This window comes from Marmota flaviventris, chromosome 10 (assembly GCF_047511675.1).
Source record: "Marmota flaviventris isolate mMarFla1 chromosome 10, mMarFla1.hap1, whole genome shotgun sequence".
In the NCBI taxonomy this organism is placed as follows: domain Eukaryota; kingdom Metazoa; phylum Chordata; class Mammalia; order Rodentia; family Sciuridae; genus Marmota; species Marmota flaviventris.
Window position 1 is genome coordinate 49,801,026 of NC_092507.1, and position 20,041 is coordinate 49,821,066.

The 20,041-nt window shown below is 35.9% G+C and overlaps 1 protein-coding gene across 7 annotated transcripts in view; it reads left to right on the forward strand.

Annotated features, from left to right (window-relative positions):
* Positions 1 to 20,041, forward strand: part of Patj (PATJ crumbs cell polarity complex component) — a 387,785-nt gene that overhangs the window by 41,180 nt on the left and 326,564 nt on the right. For all 7 annotated transcript variants that reach the window (XM_071617901.1, XM_071617905.1, XM_071617899.1 and 4 more), the window contains exons 7-11: positions 1,633 to 1,761; positions 12,465 to 12,686; positions 14,896 to 14,998; positions 17,636 to 17,727; positions 19,016 to 19,157. In XM_071617901.1, coding sequence (XP_071474002.1) covers positions 1,633 to 1,761; positions 12,465 to 12,686; positions 14,896 to 14,998; positions 17,636 to 17,727; positions 19,016 to 19,157 — 688 coding nt within the window. The remainder of the gene's footprint in view (positions 1 to 1,632; positions 1,762 to 12,464; positions 12,687 to 14,895; positions 14,999 to 17,635; positions 17,728 to 19,015; positions 19,158 to 20,041) is intronic.

Sequence of the window (20,041 nt, forward strand, 5' to 3'; positions counted from 1 at the left end):
GCGTAGGGCTGGTGCCAGTTAACACTCTGTGAGCAGTAGCTGCTGTCATTGATTCAGGCTTCTTTTTTGGGGGGTGGAGGAGCACCAGGGATTGAACAGGGGTGCTTAACCACTGAACCACACCCCCAGCCCTTTTTGTATTTTATTTAGAGACAGGGTCTCACTGAGTTGCTTAGGGCCTCACTAAATTGCTAAGGCTGGCTTTGAACTCATGATCCTCCTGCCTCAGCCTCCAGAGCCGCTGGGATTACAGGTGGGTGCCACTGTGCCTAGCAAGGTTTCTTCTACTGTTTTTTTTTTTTTTTTAATTCTTTTAGTTGGTGATGGACCTTTATTTTATCCATTTATTTATAGGTGGTGCTGAGAATTAAACCCGGTGCCTCACACATGTGAGGCAAGCACTCTACCACTGAACCACAACCCTAGCCCCCAGCCAGGGTTCTTATTTTAACAAACATGCTTCCTAGTTACTAGGCATTGTTCCAGACATGAGCTTATTAAATATTCCCTATATTCCTGTTTATTTTAACATTGCATAGTAGTTTTCCAATTTTATGTAATAGAAGAACTAAATAATGATTATGCCCTCATGATCTTGAGAGGGAGACATTGTTCTGCTGTTGGATTATATGAATTTAATGCACATTTCTCATGGAAACCTGCTAGTCGGAGGAAAAGTGCTTATTTCTTCTTGTCTGATTTGTATGATTTTATTAACAATATCTTCAGTTGGGTCTGCCTTTCTTTTCCCTCATTAATGCCTCCTAAATTTGTCTCTTTACCTCATCATGTTCTTACCATTTCATTCTTTACATTGCTGCCAGATTAATTTTCACAAGCCACTGCCTTCTCCTTGTCATTCCATTTTCTAAAACCTTGAATTCCCATTTGTCTTCCCAGTTAACTCAATCTATTGACTGTATCTTTGACCCATTCCACTACCTGGTCCAAATTTGTTCTTGTCTTCCTTCTTTGTAGTGTAGTTTATGTTTTTTTTTTTAATATTTATTTTTCAGTTGTAGGTGGACACAATACCTTTATTTTATTTTATGTGGTGCTGAGGATCGAACACAGTGCCTTACACATGCTAGAACGCTCTACCACTGAGCCACACCCCAGCCATTTCTTATGACTCTTCTCTCCCCCAAACCTCTGAAGTCTTCTTAACATTTTGTGACTTCCAATTCAAGTTAAGGGTTTTTTTTTTTTTCTCTTCCCTGATGCTCTTTGTGCCTGCTAGGTGAACACACTACTACCAGTACACTTCTATGGAGCCAAATCCCCAGCCCTGTGACTTTCAATTGAAGCAATCACATATTTATTGGTTCCTATACAAGCCAGGCCTTCTGCTAGATTTGGTCATAGACTGGGGAATGTTTCTTGTCCTCTTAGAGCTACAATGTTTTGTCTGATATTCTGCCTTGCATTTTAATTGTGTTTTAGCTTTTTCTCTCCTGGATATAAGATCCTTAGTTCAGGGCCTATAAATTTTAGCCTCTGGATTGCTGCCTTAATTAAGTGTATGAATATTCATTTTCTTGTAAATCTATCATTTTAGTAGTGACTGTATTGGAAAGTTAAGATCTGTGTGTTGTACCAGTATCGTGGTTCTTACTTGCCTTTAATTCATAGGTTTGTTGGGGCCATATTGAGGATGTTGAACTCATTAACGATGGCTCTGGATTAGGATTTGGAATAGTTGGAGGAAAGTCATGTGGCGTAGTTGTGAGGACCATAGTTCCTGGAGGATTAGCTGATCGAGTAAGTTGATTTCCTTTTATCATTTTGGTTTTATAAAATTTAAATTGTATGACTTGAGTTGTAATTTTATAACATGAGTTACTAGGACATATGACTCAATAAGTAGAGTTTAACTACAGCTTAAAAATGGCTTATTCCATAAATACTAACGTGTATTCTGCTTTATTTTACATGGGCAACATTTTTTTGGTGGGTGGGGGGAACAACCTTCTTAAATTTATCAAAGGATAATATTTCTTGTTGAAAATAGTTGTTAGTACATTTTGAACATCTGTATTATTCTCCAGAGTATAATTCAAGGGCATAATGATAAAATCAGAAGGTCTGATGATTATAATAAACATTTCTCCTAATATTGTACATGTAAGATGTCACTTGAATTAAAATTTTCTGCTATTATAAATCAAATCTCTGTCCTTCATTATTTAGCAGTGCTTAAACTGAAAGTGGACCATTTAAAAATTTAGCCATTATTTTTACTTAATTTTAGAGGAAAGAAAATGTTAAATATCACATTTTAAGGGTTTTTTTTGCTTGTTTTTTTTGCTACTCCTAAGCTACACACTCAGCCCTTTTAAGTTTTTATTTGGGACAAGGTCTCACTAAGTTGCTGAGGTGGGCTTCCAACTTGCAATCTTCCTGTCTCAGCCTCCCAAGGTGCTGGCTTTATAGGCATGGGTTACCACACTTAGCCATATCAGTTTTTAGAAATTTGATTGTAAACCCACTGAATAAAGAGCTCATATTATGTAGAACATCCATGATAAATCTTAAATAACTGTAATTATTTCCATAATCCAAATAATACATAAAATTTCACTGATAATTGTCCAGGTAGATATAAACTTATCTCTTCTAATAGACATATAAGTGAAAATAAACTTGACAGGGCTCTGGGTATAGCTCGGTGGTAAATTGCTTGCCTAGTATGCAGGAGGCTCTGGGTTTCAACAGCTGCAACACCACATAAAATGAAAAAACAAGAAAACTCAGAAACTTTTTTTTTTTTTTTAATTCTTTTTGTATTTCTTTCTTTTTTTTTTAAGTTGTCAATAGACCTTTATTTACATGCAGTGCCGAGATTTGAACCCAGGACCCCCAAGTGCTCTATCACTGAGCCACAACCTCAGCCCCTAAAACTCAGAAACTTGCTGTGCAAATGCAGCTTTGAGATAAGTTCCTTAGCCCCTTGTTTCTGATCAAAATTACTTTTACTATATACAAACTGTGGAATTGTTGATGTTTCCATTGTCCTTCCAGCACCTGAGAGTGTTTATTTAAAGCGGTAGTTCTGATTGGTTGGCCTCTGGGGGTCTTTGAGACTTGCAGGGAGTCTATGAAATCAAAACTATTTGTACAGTAATACTAAGATGTTATTATCTTACTGTGTTATTATAAAATATTATTATCCCCTTTTATTCCATTGACATTTGTACTGATGATTCAGAAATAGTGTTTGACAAGAATTGCTGGTGTTGTAGTGCAAAACAAGGCGGTGGCCTCAATCTTTACTGACTGTCACTGCATTCTTTCTGGCCATGCTCTTGCAACAAGAAAGTAAAAAATTCCAGGTCCATGTATGGTTCTTTATGATGCAGTAGAAACAATACAATTTAGTAAAAAAATTTGACCTTTTGGTACATGTCTATTTACGATTGAAGGACAAAATGGGAGGTATGCATACACTCCTGTGTACCAAAGCATGGTCATCTTGAGAAAAAGCATTTGTGAAGTAAAGAAGCCATTTTTTAAAAACATCCAAATGGGATTTATTTTGAAATTTTTCTAAAAGGATAATATATATAATAAAAATTTCTATAAAGATGATAAAAATGGGCACATAGTAGACTCTCTACAAATAAGTAACAGTATCATTATGCATAGCAACGTTCACTTTGTAATAATCAAATGATATTTTTCTTTTTAAGAAGCCATTTTTCATATGTAACAGCATTTTTTATTTTTGAACTAATAATTGACAGAAAAATTGTGGTTATTCAGACTTAGGTATTTGATGGATATTTCCTTGACAATTAATGAAGTGAACCTATTTTAGGAGAAACTCTTGGCGGTGTTGGCAGTGACAAATTTTTTTTTGTACTGGGGATTGGACTCGAGGGCACTAAGCCACACCCCTAGCCATTTTAAAAATATTTTTATTTAGAAACAGGTTCTTGCTGAGTTGCTTATCGCATTACTAAGTTGCTGAGGCTGGCTTTGAAGTCATGATCCTCCTGCCTCAGCCTCCTAAGTTGCTGGGATTACAGGCGTGTGCCACCGTACTGACGACAATGACAAAAATTCAGCTTTCGAGAAAAATTAAAGTTTTGAAAAATTTTGTTCATGAGCTTAAACTTGCCAGTATTTAAAGAGTTTTTTTGAGTATGTTATTAATGATAGTCACTAATGTGATTTTTTATATGTATAATGAAATATGTCAGTATTTTGGAAGATCTGTATACTCTATGAATCAATATTTTTTGAAGATCAATATGTGATATGACAAAGTAATTTATGTGTAAAAGATCAAAGGGTTTAATGAAACAGTGTCTAAAAGTTTTTTGATGTGGCTTTAGATTCCACATTACAGCTGATCTTAAGAAATCACAACTTGTCAGGTTTGGGTGTGTTATCAAAGAAGAATTGGCTGAAAGGACTATTAAAATACAACTCCCTTTTCCAAGTGTATATCTGATTGAGGCCAGATTCTCTTCATATATTTCAACCCAAACATCTCACAACATATTGAATACTGAATGAGATAAGAGAATCTAGTTGTCTTCTTTTAAGAGTTTTGCACAAATGTGAAAAGTAACACTCTTCTCACTATTATTTTTTGTTTGGGAAAATAAAACTCTTTTTAAAATTAAAAATATATACACTAATTATTTTAATACATGTTACTATATTATTATATATTTAAAAAATTCTTGGAGCTAATTTCTAATTCAGTAGATATTGACAGATAATTCATAAATGAAAACACTGAAATTTTCAGTGTTATATTTTAGAGCTTTACTAATGTAAAACTGACATACAATAAATTGCACCTATATAAAGCCTGCAATTTAATAACTTTTGACATAGGTATATACTTGTGAATTCATTTTTGTCAGAGTTTTTCAGAGAAATAGAACCAATAGGATATATGTATGTAGTAAGAGATTATTTTAAGGATTAGCTCACAGCATTGTAAGACTTGAAATTTATAGGGCAGGCCAGCAGGCTAGAAACTCAGGAATTAATGTAGTTCTGAGTTTGAAATCTCTAAGGTAAACTGGCAAGATATTTAGGAGACCAGGGCAGGATGCTATCCAGCTGTGAGATGTTACCAGGCATGAGACAGTTTCGTTTCTTCTTTAGGAAACCTCAGTTTTTGTTCTTAATGTTGTAAACTGATTGGATGAGGTTCATTCATATTATCAGTGGTTATTACCCTGAAATCATCTGAGCTATCAGAGACTCAGACCCCAGGGTTTTATTGGTTGTTGATCACATAGCACACACTAGGCACAAACAAGTCACATCTAGTTTGTAGATGAGACTCACATTTACAAAATACCTTTGTAGCAATATCTAGGCTAGCATTTTGCCAAGCAGCTCTATGCTGCACTCTAACCAAGTGACATGTAAAATTTTAACTGTCATACTGTCCATCACCACTAAGATAATGAACACATCTGTCACTCCAATAGTTTCTTGTGCCATTTCATAATCCTCATCTTTGTGGCCTCAACAATTTTAAACAATGTAAAAGGATCTGATAACAAAATATTCATTTTATGGGTCTTTAAAACACATCTGTGGCACAAAACATAATATTCTTACAGGGGGGTGTGTGTGTGTGTGTATGTATGTATATATGTGCTGGGAATTGAACCCAGGCTTCTTGCATGTTAACCATGTACTCTACCACTGAGCTACAACTCAGCCCTGAGGGTTTTTTTTGAAAGGATTTTTTTGTAACTAGCAAAGGGATGAAACATTTTGGAGTATTTCGATTCCCACCCACCCCACCAGAAATTTTAATAGGCTTGTTTGCTGGAGTAGTGTTTTTCAAAGTGCAAAGTAGAGTAGTTATTTTGAAAAACAAAGGGTCAAATAAATTTAAATAAAATCAAATATTTTTTTAATATAAGAATTTTCTGGCTTTTTAATGTACTAAGTTGCACTATGAATTTCACAAGGACAATATGATGTGCAGAGTTTCCCAGATTAATTCTATTGACACAATATTGGGAAAAGCCCAAGTCTGATTTTTGCCCTTTACTGGAAGGGATCGTCACTATTTCAGATCATCAAGGAGGGGGTAGGGTTATGCCCATCACAGAGTTGTAATGGAGAAGCAAATGCTTATGGCAGATGTTGTCATCTGCCTAATATACATTATTCTAATGTAATCCTCAGAGCAGTCTTATGAGTTTTATTTCCAAGTTATTGACATGGGGGAACTGTTAAGAAATTGCCCAAGGTTGCATGGCTGGGAAGTGACAAAGTCAAGATAGAGCCCATATCTGTTCAACTATGCTTTGCTGTTTAAGTCTATTTATCAAAAGTTGATCCTAATGCTTTCCTTTTCTTGATGAACACTGTGCAGTCTTGGTCAAATCTATCAACAGAGAATAGCCAGCTCTAAGAAGAGCAGAACTTTTGACTTTTTCTAGAGGGAATAAGGTGAGGTATACACATGAGGACAGTTTTGTGTTTGCTTCTTTATTTCATCTCAGCTGATGGCAGGTAAAATTCCTTCAACCTTATGGCTATAACCCATTTATTTCATGCCTGGCCTCAATTTTTTTTTTTTTTTCTTTTCAGTGTTAGGCTTCTTATAACTCATGAACTCATTTTGGCTGTAGTCCTTTAATACACCAGTCTGTGGCACAAGATGTGGTTTATACACTTTCTGTTAGCTTCCTCTGGGCAGATTCTTCTCAACTGATCTACATCTTGAGTAAGCATCTCTGAAAGGAAAGAGCATAGCATCATAGCATGGGAGCATTAGATTCAGATAAAGGCTTGAGTCATGGGTTCACCACTAACTCTGGTCAAATTACTTCTTAGTGTAATTTCATGATTCTGAAATAGTCTCCCAGACTACCTCCTGGGATTTGCTAGGAGGACACATAGGACTCAACATACAGTTGGATTCATGGCTGTGATCTGTTATAATGACAGAATACAAAGCCAAAACAATAGCAGAAAAGGGGCATGAGCCGGGCATGGTGGCGCATGTTTGTAATCCCAGTGTCTTGGGAATCTGAGACAAGAAGATCGTGAGTTCAAAGCCAGCCTCAGCAATGATGAGGTGCTAAGCAACTCAGACCCTGTCCCTAAATAAAATACAAATAGGGGTGGGGATTTAGCTCAGTGTTTGAGTGCCCTTGAGTTCAATCCCTGGTATGGGGGGGGGTGGTACATGAAGTGAAGTATCAGAAATGTCTGCGTGGAAGCCATCGAAGACTCAGAGCCCAGGGTTTATTAGGTGCTGGTCACGTAGGCACACACTGTCCAGGACATACCAAAGTCCCAGACTTGCAGACAAAAGCTGGTATTCAGGAGAAAGCATGTTGAACAAATCATTCAAGCACAGTGAGCCATTCTTAACAATGTAGTGGGAATGTCCATAGAATCTGAGCTCCCAGATGTCAGGCAGTGCCATCCTTATAAGATAGCCTTTCCAAGGTTAGCAGTTTTAGGCCTGTGGTGATTTCCCTAGTAGGGGAATATGGCTGTCTTAGGTCATTAATGTGAAGGCATGATCGAGGTTACTTGTGATCATAGAGTGATCCTTTTAAAGGCGTTAACTAATACTGCTTTTTCAAAGAATATTGTTGTGTTATGAAATTAGTAAAGAAGTTCAGTATTTCTTCTTTAAAGAGGTTTAATAAAATAGCTCTTTGAGTTGAGAAGGTGTGACAACATTGAGATCACTGCAGCTTAAAGAATCATCAGAAATGGGTGCATTTGGTGACTTGATATGAACAAGGCACTAGGCTAGACATTTTACATGTACTGTTGAATTTAATGCCCACACTCTTATGAGAAAGGAATTTATTCATATATTGCTTAAGGTTTAGATTAGGATAAGTAACTGACCTTTGACTATACAGCTTGGCCAAAGTAGCTAGCTTTTGAATTTGGGTGTGTCTGACTCCAAAGCTCTTCTTGTCTTTCCCTGTGGATTACCCCGAATGTTAGGAAGTTAGGAAGAAAATAGCCTTCATTGTTGTTTTTTGGTACCAGGGATTGAACTTGGGGCGCCTAACCTCTGAGCCACATCCCACCCCCCCCTTTAATGTTATGTTTAGAGATAGGGTCCTGCCGTATTGCTCAGTGCCTCACTAAGTTGCCGAAGCTGGCTTTGAACTCACAATCCTTCTGCCTCAGCCTCGTGAGCTGCTGAAATTACAGGCATATGCCACCGTGCCTGGCATACAGTCATTGTTTTTAAAAAGTTGATGTATGCGAAGCTTTTTGAAAGCATTTGTTGAGATCTAGTTAGTTATAATACTGGTCAGTTAATATAATTAGGGCCAATTTTGGGTAGGAAAATACATGATATTGTGCAAGGGGAACTGAAAGGCCTTTCTATTACTAATCCTCAGATACTTTCAGATACTGGAGAGTATTTGAGTATCCATAGTGCCTGAGAGACATGTCTTAGAGCACTCTATCCCATTATGACAAAAGTATAAAAATTTTTCAGAAACTAGTTTTCAATTTTGTTTTGAAATTGATAACAGGTGGTGTAAAACTTCTTTGTTTTGTAGAAACCTCTTTCACATGGTCTGGAGGAATTCTGGGGAAGTAAGATCCATTGGTCATCCCATTGTGTTCAGAAGGTGACTGTGATAACATAGCCTATTTAAAAGTTGTCATAAATCATTGACATCTTGGCATGAGACATTTGTAGTATGAATCATAGCAATTATCCAGTAACCTTTACTATTAAGAAGGAATGGAACCAAGGAAGGGTTGGACAGGGGTGTGGACTATGGAGGACTTTAGTCAAGAGTAAGCAAGGTTTAGCCACTAAACTGGTGGTTTTCCCCAAGCAGTTTTGTTTTGAGTGATTCTGTAGACAGATATTTTCCTTATCTTTAAAAACCAGTTGATGCGTGCTCTGGGGATTTGAGTAGGATGGATATGAAGACTTGGGTTTAGTACTTTAATCTGTTGATAGAAAGAGTGTGTATTTTATAAAGTCACTGTTTTCTGTTAATGACATGTTGCCTTTTGACCCATAATAGAACCGGCCTGTAAGCAAAGATAATAATGATTTCATTTTCTGAGTTATGGAAATATTTGGTCCCTTTTTAAGTTTTTGGAGTAATAAATTTGATCTCTTGACTGTTTTTGTAGCTCAGCTCTGAATTTCTATAGTCTTTCAAATAATTTTTTATTTTTAACTTGAATTTTTTTGATACCAGGGATGGAACCCAGAGGTGTGAAACAGTAAGCCACATCTCTAGCTCATTTTCTTTTTTAAATTTTGAGGTCTCCCTGAGTTGCTTACAGCCTCGCAAAGTTGCTGAGGTTGGCTTTGAACTTGAGATTCTCCTGCCTCAGCCTCTTGAGCTGCTGGAATTACAGGCATGAGCTGCTGTGCCTGTTTTAAATAATTTTTAATTGAAATTATCTACAGCAATGTATCAGAGAACTTAACATAGAATTTTTTTTTTAGCAAAAAGACGTTAACTTGGACTAAAGAATTTTTTCTTTTTAGGTTATAAGTGATATTATTAGTATTTTTACTATGATTGTGTGATATCCTGTTGCATCAAACATTTTAATTTTTTGCCTTTCACGTTATCTTTGGCAATATGCATCATTTTTCCTTTTAGAAGAATCTTTGGATTAAAATAAACTTATAATTGAATATTTGATTAGCATCCTATGCTTGAATGTTGGCATAGCTGTTTATTAGCTTTAATTAATTCATGATTTCTGTTAAAGAACAAGATATAATTTATTATGCATCTTGGTTCCCTCACTCAGTCTACAGGTTATGGAAGGAGAATGTTGATCAGAATATATCAATAAAGTGCAGTGCTTGGGGCTGCTGGACTTAGACAAGGTAGCTGTCATTTTGGTGTCTTTCCTATCAATCTAATGACTATTTTTGCACTTATGAATTCCTCCAGAACACCTGTTTTTCTGTAAGAAGAAAATGACTTTTAGTGACAGATGCAAATGATCTACATCATTTTAAAGTAAGAGATGAGGTAAAATAGGAAAAAAGAGTGCCTATGAAGTGACTAAATATATACTTTTTTGTGAAATGCCCCTCTTTTACCAAGTCAAGTATGAAAACATTTATTAGCTATTCTTTACTCTTTTAGTCAGCTCATAATTATGTTCAAGAGTAGTTTGATTCACAGGACACTGACTCTCTTGAGCAGTTGTTTATTTTACTTCAACTTTCTTGAATGAGTGAGAACAGAATATCAAATTATCATTATTAAAGTATGATTTTTTATTAGGGAAAATGGAATAAGGCAATTCTTAATTCCTTTTTCTCTAATAATTTCTCCTTGCGTCTGTTTCCTTTCTCAGATCTTTCCAAATGTGTCTGAATTCAACTGTATATGTGCAAACTTGCTTATCTTCACTTGCAGTTACTTCTAGCACCTTCTGCAGTATTTATACTAAAGCCCAGAGTTTTGTACTCATTATTTTGATCTGAAGACCTCCTTCATTCAGGATCCTGCAAAATTGGAGAAAAGGAAGGATGGTGAATGGACTTCAGTTTAACGCTTTTAAAAACTTCTTCCTTCAGAATTTCATCTGTAGCCTATAGAAGGTGCCACCTGGAAGCAGGATTATGAAGCTTAAAAATCAAATTAACCCAACAGTCATGCTCTATTCTAAGCTGTCTTGCTCTCCCAGTTGCAAAATAACTTTTTCATCTTCATTCCATTTGAACTTTTTGGCAGTTACAATTTCTTGAGAAACAGTAAATATTCTGTCTAATAATAGCCTTCATGTGTGAGAGATCACCTTGCTACAATAACGTTACTCTGGAGATATCAAAATACAGGGCAAATATAAGTAAATGAGGAAAAACATCAGTGGTCTATTGGATTGAATTTTGGTTCTTCTACCTAGCTGCTTCATGAGCTTGGTCAAGTCAGTCACCCTTTTTGAGTCTCAATTTCTGATTGTTCTCTGAAGGAGATAATATGAGAAAGTGATTTTTAACCTGCATAATTTTTTTTGAAAACAACTATGTTGACATTTTGTTACCTTTCATATACTGTATAAATGGTAATTCAAGAGAAATCAAAATTTCAGATGAAACAAATTGGTGAAACTGCAGATGAATCAGCTATTTCACAAACTCCACAAACAAATTATAAATATTTTGAACTGACATACATTTTCATAAGCTGTATCAAATTTTTCTGACATACATACACATAAAAGAATAAATACAATGTCTGTGCATATTAATGTCATAATCACAATAATAACCACCAATGTACTTATCATCCAGCTTAAGAAAGAGAGCACGTTGCTGAGCCTGGTGGCTCACACCTCTAATCCGAGTGATTCAGGAGCCTGAAGCAGGTGGATTGAAAGTTTGAGGCTAGCCTCAACAATTTAGTAAGGCCCTAAGCAACTTAGCAAGGCCCTGTCTCAAAAATATAGAGTCTGAGGGATGTAACTCAGTGGTTAAATGCCCCTGGATTCAATCCCCACTACCAACCAACAAACAAACAAAACACAAAACAAAAACAGAAAAAACCCGGAAAAGTCTGTGATCAGGACTCTAAATGTCTCCTATGTGCTTTGACTCCCAAATTCAAATGTGCAGTTTGGATTTCTCCCCTGAACTGCAGCCCTGTAAATCCAGCTGTATAATTTATAATTCCACCTGGATGTCTGATGGGCATTCAGTCTGCTTAACTCTGGCTTGGAACTCCAGACTCATTCCCATTCATCTGTTCCTCTGTAGTTTTATCTCATTTCACGGCAACTCTATCTTTTCTAGTTACTCAGGCTTACATCTTGGGGTTCTGATTCCTTTTTCTCTTTTCATACCCCATGTAGAAACTATCAGCAGATCTGGTTGACAGTTTATTAAAAATAAATCTAGAATCTGCCATTTCAACACTTCAACTACTAACCAAGTCCAAGATGTGACCTCTTCCCAGAGTTTTGCTAAAGCTTCCCAATTGGTATCTTTGCTTTGTTTCTCCTATAATCTATTTTAAGCACAGAATCTTGGTGGATCTTGTAAAAAGTCAATCAGATAATGTCATTCCTCCATTTAAAACACTCCAATGACTACCGGTCCCAGTCACACTGAGAAATGCCCATCATGAGAGAAATACCTGCTGTTAAGTAGTTCATCTCTTCATCTACTCTCCTCTTTCCTCATTCTCTTCTGCTCACACTGGCAACTTCCTGTTGTAGATGTGGGCTGAGCTAGTTGTTCTTTCCTGTTCCTTAGCTTTGTGTTAGAGGCTTCTGTTCTGACCCTCCTCCCTTGAGGTCAAGGCTTTCTGATCTCTTCCTTGAATACATTGTCATTAACACCCTGGCTCTAGTTTTGCCAAGTCAGCCATTCATTAAAAATACTGTGTTTTGCTCAACATTTTAGATCCTTCTTTTTGTCAGAATTGAAAGTCTGGTGAATTGTTATCAATTAGTGAATTAGATTGATTTCTCTGAATAATTTTGTTTTTCTTATATTAAAGGATGGAAGACTTCAGACAGGGGACCACATCTTGAAGATTGGTGGCACGAATGTGCAGGGAATGACAAGTGAGCAAGTTGCCCAAGTGCTGAGGAACTGTGGGAATTCAGTCAGGATGCTTGTGGCTAGAGACCCATTTGGCGAAATTTCAGAAATGCCTCCTACTCCTGTGGCTTTGCCGGTTGCCCTGCCTGCTTCTGTTGCCAACACTAGCCCTTCCTCTGTGAGTGCTCTAATACTTCTTAAATCAGGCATGAGGTATGAGACAATGAAAGATAAGAAATCCTTTCTACTCACAGTGCCACATGGGCACGAGTAGCAGCATCTCATTGTTCAGAGTGAAGCAGAGGAGACCCCAATTTGGAGACAACCATATATACCTGATTTTCTTTTTTGCTGTTTTTAGGATTAAGTCATTTAGTTTCCTTGAGCCTCAGCTACTGATTTGTAAATTGGAAAATTTTAAATTTTCCAAATTTCGATTTTATTAGATTGGTGGGTAGACATCTAGATGATGGAAGGGAAGCTATAAATACTGATCATTGTACGTATGAGAAGTATCACTAATAGAAACACACTGGCCACAGGGAATTAGATACTAATAATAATGTTTATTATATTTGTTAACAAGTAGTTTTTATAGTTATAAAATAATAATGATAGTTATTAGTCAATGTCTAGGTGCTTCATGATGAAATCTTCACAGTACTTCTACAAGTTAGGTCTTATCCATTAATAGATGAGAAAACTAAAGAACTTATTGAAGGCATTATAGAGAGTAAATCTACAAAAGCTGGAATTATTTGAATACAGATCCTTTTATTTCATTCCAAGGTTTTCCTTACTGTATCTCACAGACTCTGAATGAATAAGGCAAAAGCAAAGAAATAACTTTAAAAAGGAGGTGCGAGGAGGAGGAGGAGAGAAAAGAGAAGTGACTCTGAGGGTGGAAGGCCACTGTGAGATGTCACTCAGGGTCTTCTGGGAAGTTGTTTGTCTTTTTCTACTTGGAACCATAGGAATGAAACTTTTAAAATCTATAATATTAGAGCTTTAATTTAAAAAAAAAATTCTCCAAATTGTGGTTATAACCATGACTTTTCTCTCCATTACTCTAGCTACCTAGTCTTTTTCTTTAGTGAAGGACCAGTGAAGTTGTGTGATAAATGAGAATTCGAGCCAATCAATTATTTACTCCCCCTCCTTTTCTGGTGGTGGGACTTGAACCCAGGACCTCACATGTGCTAGGCAGGCAGTCTACCACTAAATTATATCTCCAGCCCTCAGTACTTGACTTTCTAATATTCCTATTTTGAATTGAAAGCAAAGTGTTATATGTTTAGATACCTTCTTTACAGAAATGTTTTTATTAATGAGAAGTATTAAAAGCAAATTTGCTGGTGACACATGCCTGTAATCCCAGTCGCACAGGAAGCTGAGGCAGGAGAATCAAAAGTTCAAAGCCAGCCTCAGCAACTTAGTGAGGCCTTAATCAAGTTGGTGAGACACTGTCTCAGAATTTAAAAAATAAAGTAAAAAGTCCTGGATATGTGGCTTAGTGGTTAAGTGCCCCTGGGTTCAATTCCTGCTTCCCCTACCTCCCCACAAAAATGTTTAGGGTCAGTATTTTCAATATTACTAAGGTTTTTCTAAGTGAATGTTAGTTTTCTAGTGTATAACAGATTACTACACATTTAGCAGCTTAAAACATTACCCTTCGTTTGTTCACATTTCTGTAGGTCAGAATTCAGGGTGGGCTTGGCTAGGCTGTCTACTTAGATTCTTTCCTTACAAGGCCAAGATCAAGGTGTTGACCTGGCTGGACTCTTTCCTGGACATCCTTGGAACAATCCACTTTTAAGTGCATTCAGATTATTGGCAGAATACAGCTCCGTGCAGCTGGGGGACTGAGGTCTCCTTTTCTTAGGTAGCTATCAGCCAGAACATCTTTCAGCTCCTTAAGCTCCCCACCCCCAGTTCCTTCTTATATGACCCCTTCCATCTTCAAACCACGAGTTGAGTTCTTATGTTTCAAATCTTTTCTTTAATATATTTATTTTTTAGTTTTCAGTGGACACAACATTTTATTTTATTTTTACGTGGTGCTGAGGATCTAACCCAGCGCCCCACGCATGCCAGGTGAGCACCCTACCACTTGAGCCATATCCCCAGACCTCAAATCTTTTTCTCTTTCTGCTACCAGTGGAAGAAAGCACTTCTTTTAAAGGGCTTTTGTGATTAGATTAGGCCCACTTGGTAATCTCCCTTTTGCCATGTAATGTAACATAAACATGGGGGTACCTCCAGGGACTGAATGTCACAGGAACCATCTTACAAAGCAGCTTGTCACAGAAAAAACTTGGCAAATCTTGCACAAATTGAGTGTGTCCACACAGTCATATACTAAACATATATAATTTATTTCCTCTTAGGACAATTCTTCTCTTTTTGAAACTTACAATGTTGAACTCATTAAAAAAGATGGACAGAGTCTTGGTATTAGAATTGTTGGCTATGTTGGAACATCACATACAGGTAAATGAATCATTTCTATTTTATATTTGGAAATAATTGTGAAGGAAGTAAAGGTTTCCAGACACTAAAATTAAGTGCCTGCACGTTTTAATTTAAACCTTGAACAATAAAACCATGAATCTGTAATAGCAGGCAGTTACTTTTCAGTGATCAGAGAATCACATTTTTATCTCAGTAGTTTAATAACTGGTTTGATAGTCATTAACAAAGAATTTAATTGTCCAATTCAGTATATAACAGGTGAAGTGAACCTCCTTGTGTTCTAAAATAGATATATTTTAAATATTGTAATATTTAACAATATCTTAAGGTATTATGTCTGATAAATACTGCATATATTGCATATTGTGAAAAATATTACTTATGTTTAATTGCTAAAGAAACACAAAAGTATTTTGTTAGAATTATTTTCATTTTACATAAAGGAAATACATTTATGCATTGTGAGGATAAATACATGGCTCAAGTATCTCTGAATAATGACGTTCTCTCAACTTTGACCTATAAAGTTAACTTTGGTAATTTTAACTGTAAGAGTTTTTCTTTTATTACGAGAGAATTATTAAAGTAAGAAAAAAGTAAATATTTCGAAAATATCGATGGGTTACATGAGAATTTAGTTCAAATTTTTTTTTGTTTTTCTGAAAAAATAGCAAGATTAGAGAGGTAATTTCTTTTTAAAAAAATTGTTATTTTGCATACTTACAGCAGGTGAGAAAGATTAAGTGTGCTAATGTATTCAAAGTCCTGAATGAAATTCATGTCAGACCACCTTGTGCTATTTCAGCCTAATGAAATGCCTTTTTTTCAAACCTTTAGATTTTTCTAACTGCCACCTTTTTAGATTCAGAATTTAAATAAGTTCCAAAAGAGCTAAGTCTGGGTTTTATAATAATGTTGCAAGAATACCGTATTGAGTAGTTGTCAATATGATAAGCCTGGTTAAGAAATCATAGTTTAGTTTCTAAACTTATGGCTTAGATTGTAAATAAAAGTGAGTGACTGATAGAAATTGAGGAAAACTGATGTTTATGTTATTGAATAAGGAAAATAATCATTTTACTACTTTACCATCAAAAGAAGTTTTTGAAATTGTGTGTTTTGGGGAAGGTGGGCAGGTGAATCAAAAGAACTAGACCATTTAAAACTCATCATGCTTTTCATGCAGGTAATCTTAAAAAATAAGTTTTACTGTATTCTATTTATTGGACTTTTTAGGCAACCCTTGTTTAGTTCTATAGGGTAGTCCTGAAGTCCCAGCCACTTCAGAGGTGGAAGCAGTGAGATCACTTGACCAGGAGTTTGAGAACAACCTAGACAAGGTAGTGAGACTCTGTCTCAAATAAAAAAATAAAATAAAACTTTAAATGTTTGAGGATAACTGAAATGTATGTTTTAGTAGAGATATGAGCAAATTGTCATGGTATAGCAGATGAAAGATTCAGTTTGATGAAGGGAAATGGAGAATTCACAAAGAAAGAGGTATTTGAGCTAGGAGTTAAAAAGGAAGATTTTGATGAAAGGGATGAGGTTGACAGGATGGAAAAATTAAATGAGAGAAAATATAAAATTATGACAGAACTTAGTTTTTGATGGAATGTCAGAATCTGGTGTGTGTAGACATTTTTTTTAAAGGGATATAGTAGAGATGACATCGAAAAATAAGTTTATCAGGAGGTCCTTGAATGTAATTCTGTGAAATTCATATATTAGTAGGCAGTGGGAATCTGTTAGAGTCTATAAACAAGTCTGGATGGTGCCTGGCATTTTGCCAGAGGGAGTGGTTTGTGAAGTAATGCCAGCGAGCCATTAAGTGTGGAGATTCCTTATTGGTTGACTGCTGTATCGAGTTTATTTAATTAAGATAAGCTGTTTGGAATGTATAAATACCTCTGTTGTCCTACAATAAACGGCTCCCACTCCTGCTGTATCAATGTACACAAGTTGTTCGTCACCCCCTGGTTATTTTGCTGCAGCCGGACTGCGGCAGGAATCCACAGATGTGTATTTTTCTTCAATAAGCAATGTTTTGAGTTCATTTGAAAATTAATAAATAAATACAAAATTAGTCCAAGCCATGTTTTTTTTTTTTTCCTAGTTTCCCTTCTTTTTATCTAGCCTTTGTTTTATTTTATGGTATAAGGATTATTTCATGTTCTGAGCTCATTCTGGTTTGGTTTCGTAAAGAGCATGAGTACTTTTCTTTCTTCTGTGTTTGGATAGCTTACATGAGCAATGAACCAACTAAGCATAGGCAGGAAGACCTGTTAGGAGACCATTGTCACAGTGTTGGTGAAAAATGATGATGCCTCATGCCAAGTCAGCAGTGAGAATGGAGATGGACCAAGACTTACCCTGGGCTCTCCTGAATTCCAGCTTAGACTCAAGCGCATTTCATCAAGGTTCCATTACTGATTATTTTTCCAGAAGAGTAGTCATCAGTCAAATCATTTTGAATTCGGGTCACTTGTGATGGTGACAGTTTGAAATAATCCATCAATTTCTCTGCTTGTGTTCAAAATAGTATTTATCAAACCTCCAGTCAGCCTCTTCAGCTAATTAACCTCTTGATGTGAATTTTGCAATCAAGGCCTAATTAGAGCTTTCTTCTTTTTCCATATGGCTGTGTACCTTCAGGGGAAGCTTCAGGGATTTATGTGAAAAGTATAATACCTGGCAGTGCTGCATACTACAATGGCCAAATCCAAGAGAATGACAAAATAGTTGCTGTAAGTAACTGACCTCTTATTTAGATTCGAATCAAGTTGAAAAAAATGTTGATCTTTATATCTTTGAGAGAATGACTTAATCTAGTTTCCTAAGGTTTTAAAAAAATGAAGTTTACTAGTACAGTGAAGTCTTATTAACTTGACCTCTTATGGCCTTAAATTTAACTTTTTTTCCCACAGCCAGTAAAAACACAATTCACTAACCATATTGATAGGAGAAAATCACACAAATGTTTGGATGTATGCTTGTGAGTAGTCAGAATATTTGAAAGATGTTTTAGCATTATCCTAGGAAATGCTTTTCAAGTATTTCTGTGTTTTTAAAAATTACTCATTTTATATACAATTAATAGGCCACTAGCCAGCTCTTTTCATCTTTTTGTGAAACTAGTTTTGCTACTAACAGTAATTTTGAGTACACCCAAAATTAAAATTTTTATATATTTGAGAATATAACCTTTTACTAAAATTTCTTTCTCCATTTAATAGGAAATAAATTGTCAATATATATTTTTCGTATTTGTATACATACACACACCGGCACACACACACAGTGATTTACATGGAAACAAATGCTGGAAGGTATGATTTGAATTTTTGTCTTCAGTCCATCTAAGGAAGCACCTTTTCTGGCTCTTGGCTTTTACATTAATGGGCTTTGGAAGTGTCTTGGTGATTTCCAGAGTCTGGAGGCCGGCAGTAGCAGATGCTTTGAGAAAATACGAGGATAAATAAGTAAAGGTTTGGCCAAGGTGCAGAACATTGAAAGAGAAGGCCTCATGGTCCTGATGAACTTCAGAATTGTGGAGTTGGGCTTGACTTTGATGAAGAATACCATTTTTGCATATACTTTTTCAGAACATTAGAAGACCTAATGGAGGGACATCAGTGTGTTTCTTTGGGAAATATTACAGTGATAACATAGAAAGATGAAGTATTAGATAATGTCTTTGATTTTGATAATAATGACTTTTATTAACACATCTTGAGCTATGTGTAACAACTGATCATCCTTTATGGAATTTTGAATTTTGAATAATGTCAGAGAATAAAACCCTCTACCTCTCAGGCTATTAGTTAAAATGTGTGATTTAGGAGTACAAATTTGAATTTGCTTTTTAGTGTGTGTAAAAGTTTGTCAGCCTGTTTTACTTCTTTATTCAAAAGTACTTTTAAGGTTTAGTATAAATTAGGATAACATGAATTGCTTTGTATTATTCAACTTTGCCAGGATTAAAAATAGCAGCTAATTTGAAACCTCTGTTTAATCAGTCCATTAATGTTTTAGGTTGATGGTGTAAATATTCAGGGTTTTGCAAATCACGACGTTGTTGAAGTGTTACGAAATGCAGGGCAGTTGGTACACCTAACCCTAGTTCGCAGGAAAGCGCCATCATCTGCTTCTCTCCTGGAACGGCCTGCAGACAGAGGTAAATAATGTTGGCATCCCTCATTCCTCATGGAGTATAGGTTTGAAGAATAGCAAAGTTATGGAAATTTTTCTGTGAGTTCGAGTAGGAAAAATTGTCCACTTTGAGTAATGCAGTGATGGAGAAATGAATCAGCTTGTTTGTACCTTGAAGAAGTGGTTTATGTGCTTATTATAATGTGTCAATCCAAATATTAGGACACAAATCTTGATATGCACTAAGCTCTTTGAGCTTCTTTAAAATAGAGATGGGAATCCAAAGAGCTTCTAAATTTCATTTACTATTTGTATTTGAAAAATAAAGCTTTGACACTCTTTATCAAAATTAAACAGGGAGCCACTCAACTTGTCTAATACTTTGACATTTTACAAACTTCAGGTTTTTTTATTATTTTTATTTTTCCTTTTTTCTCCTCCTCCTCCTCCTCCTGCTTTTCCTCCCTCCCTCTCTTCCTTCCTTTCCTCTTTTTTCCCTTCCTCCCCACCCCCATTACTGGGAATTGAACCCAAGGGGACTTTAACTACTGAGTCACATCTCCAGCCCTTTTTATTTTTTATTTTGAGTCCAGGTTTTGCTGAATTACTCAGGCTGCCCTAGAATTCCTGATCCTCCTGACAGCCTCTGAGTCCCTGTGATTATAAGCATGTGTTACTGTGCCTGGTCACCACTGTTTTCCTCTAAATTGCTATGCTTCATATACCTTCAATATGCATTCCTATACCTATTTGTTTACTCCTAGAGGCATACAATCATACTACTTTGTATTGTAAAATTTGGTGGTGTATAACACTTTTCCCCAGCTATACTAGCAGCTCTGATTGGCATTTTTAAAGAAAAATTGTGGTAACAAACACTTAGCATTAAATTCACCCTCCGAACAAATT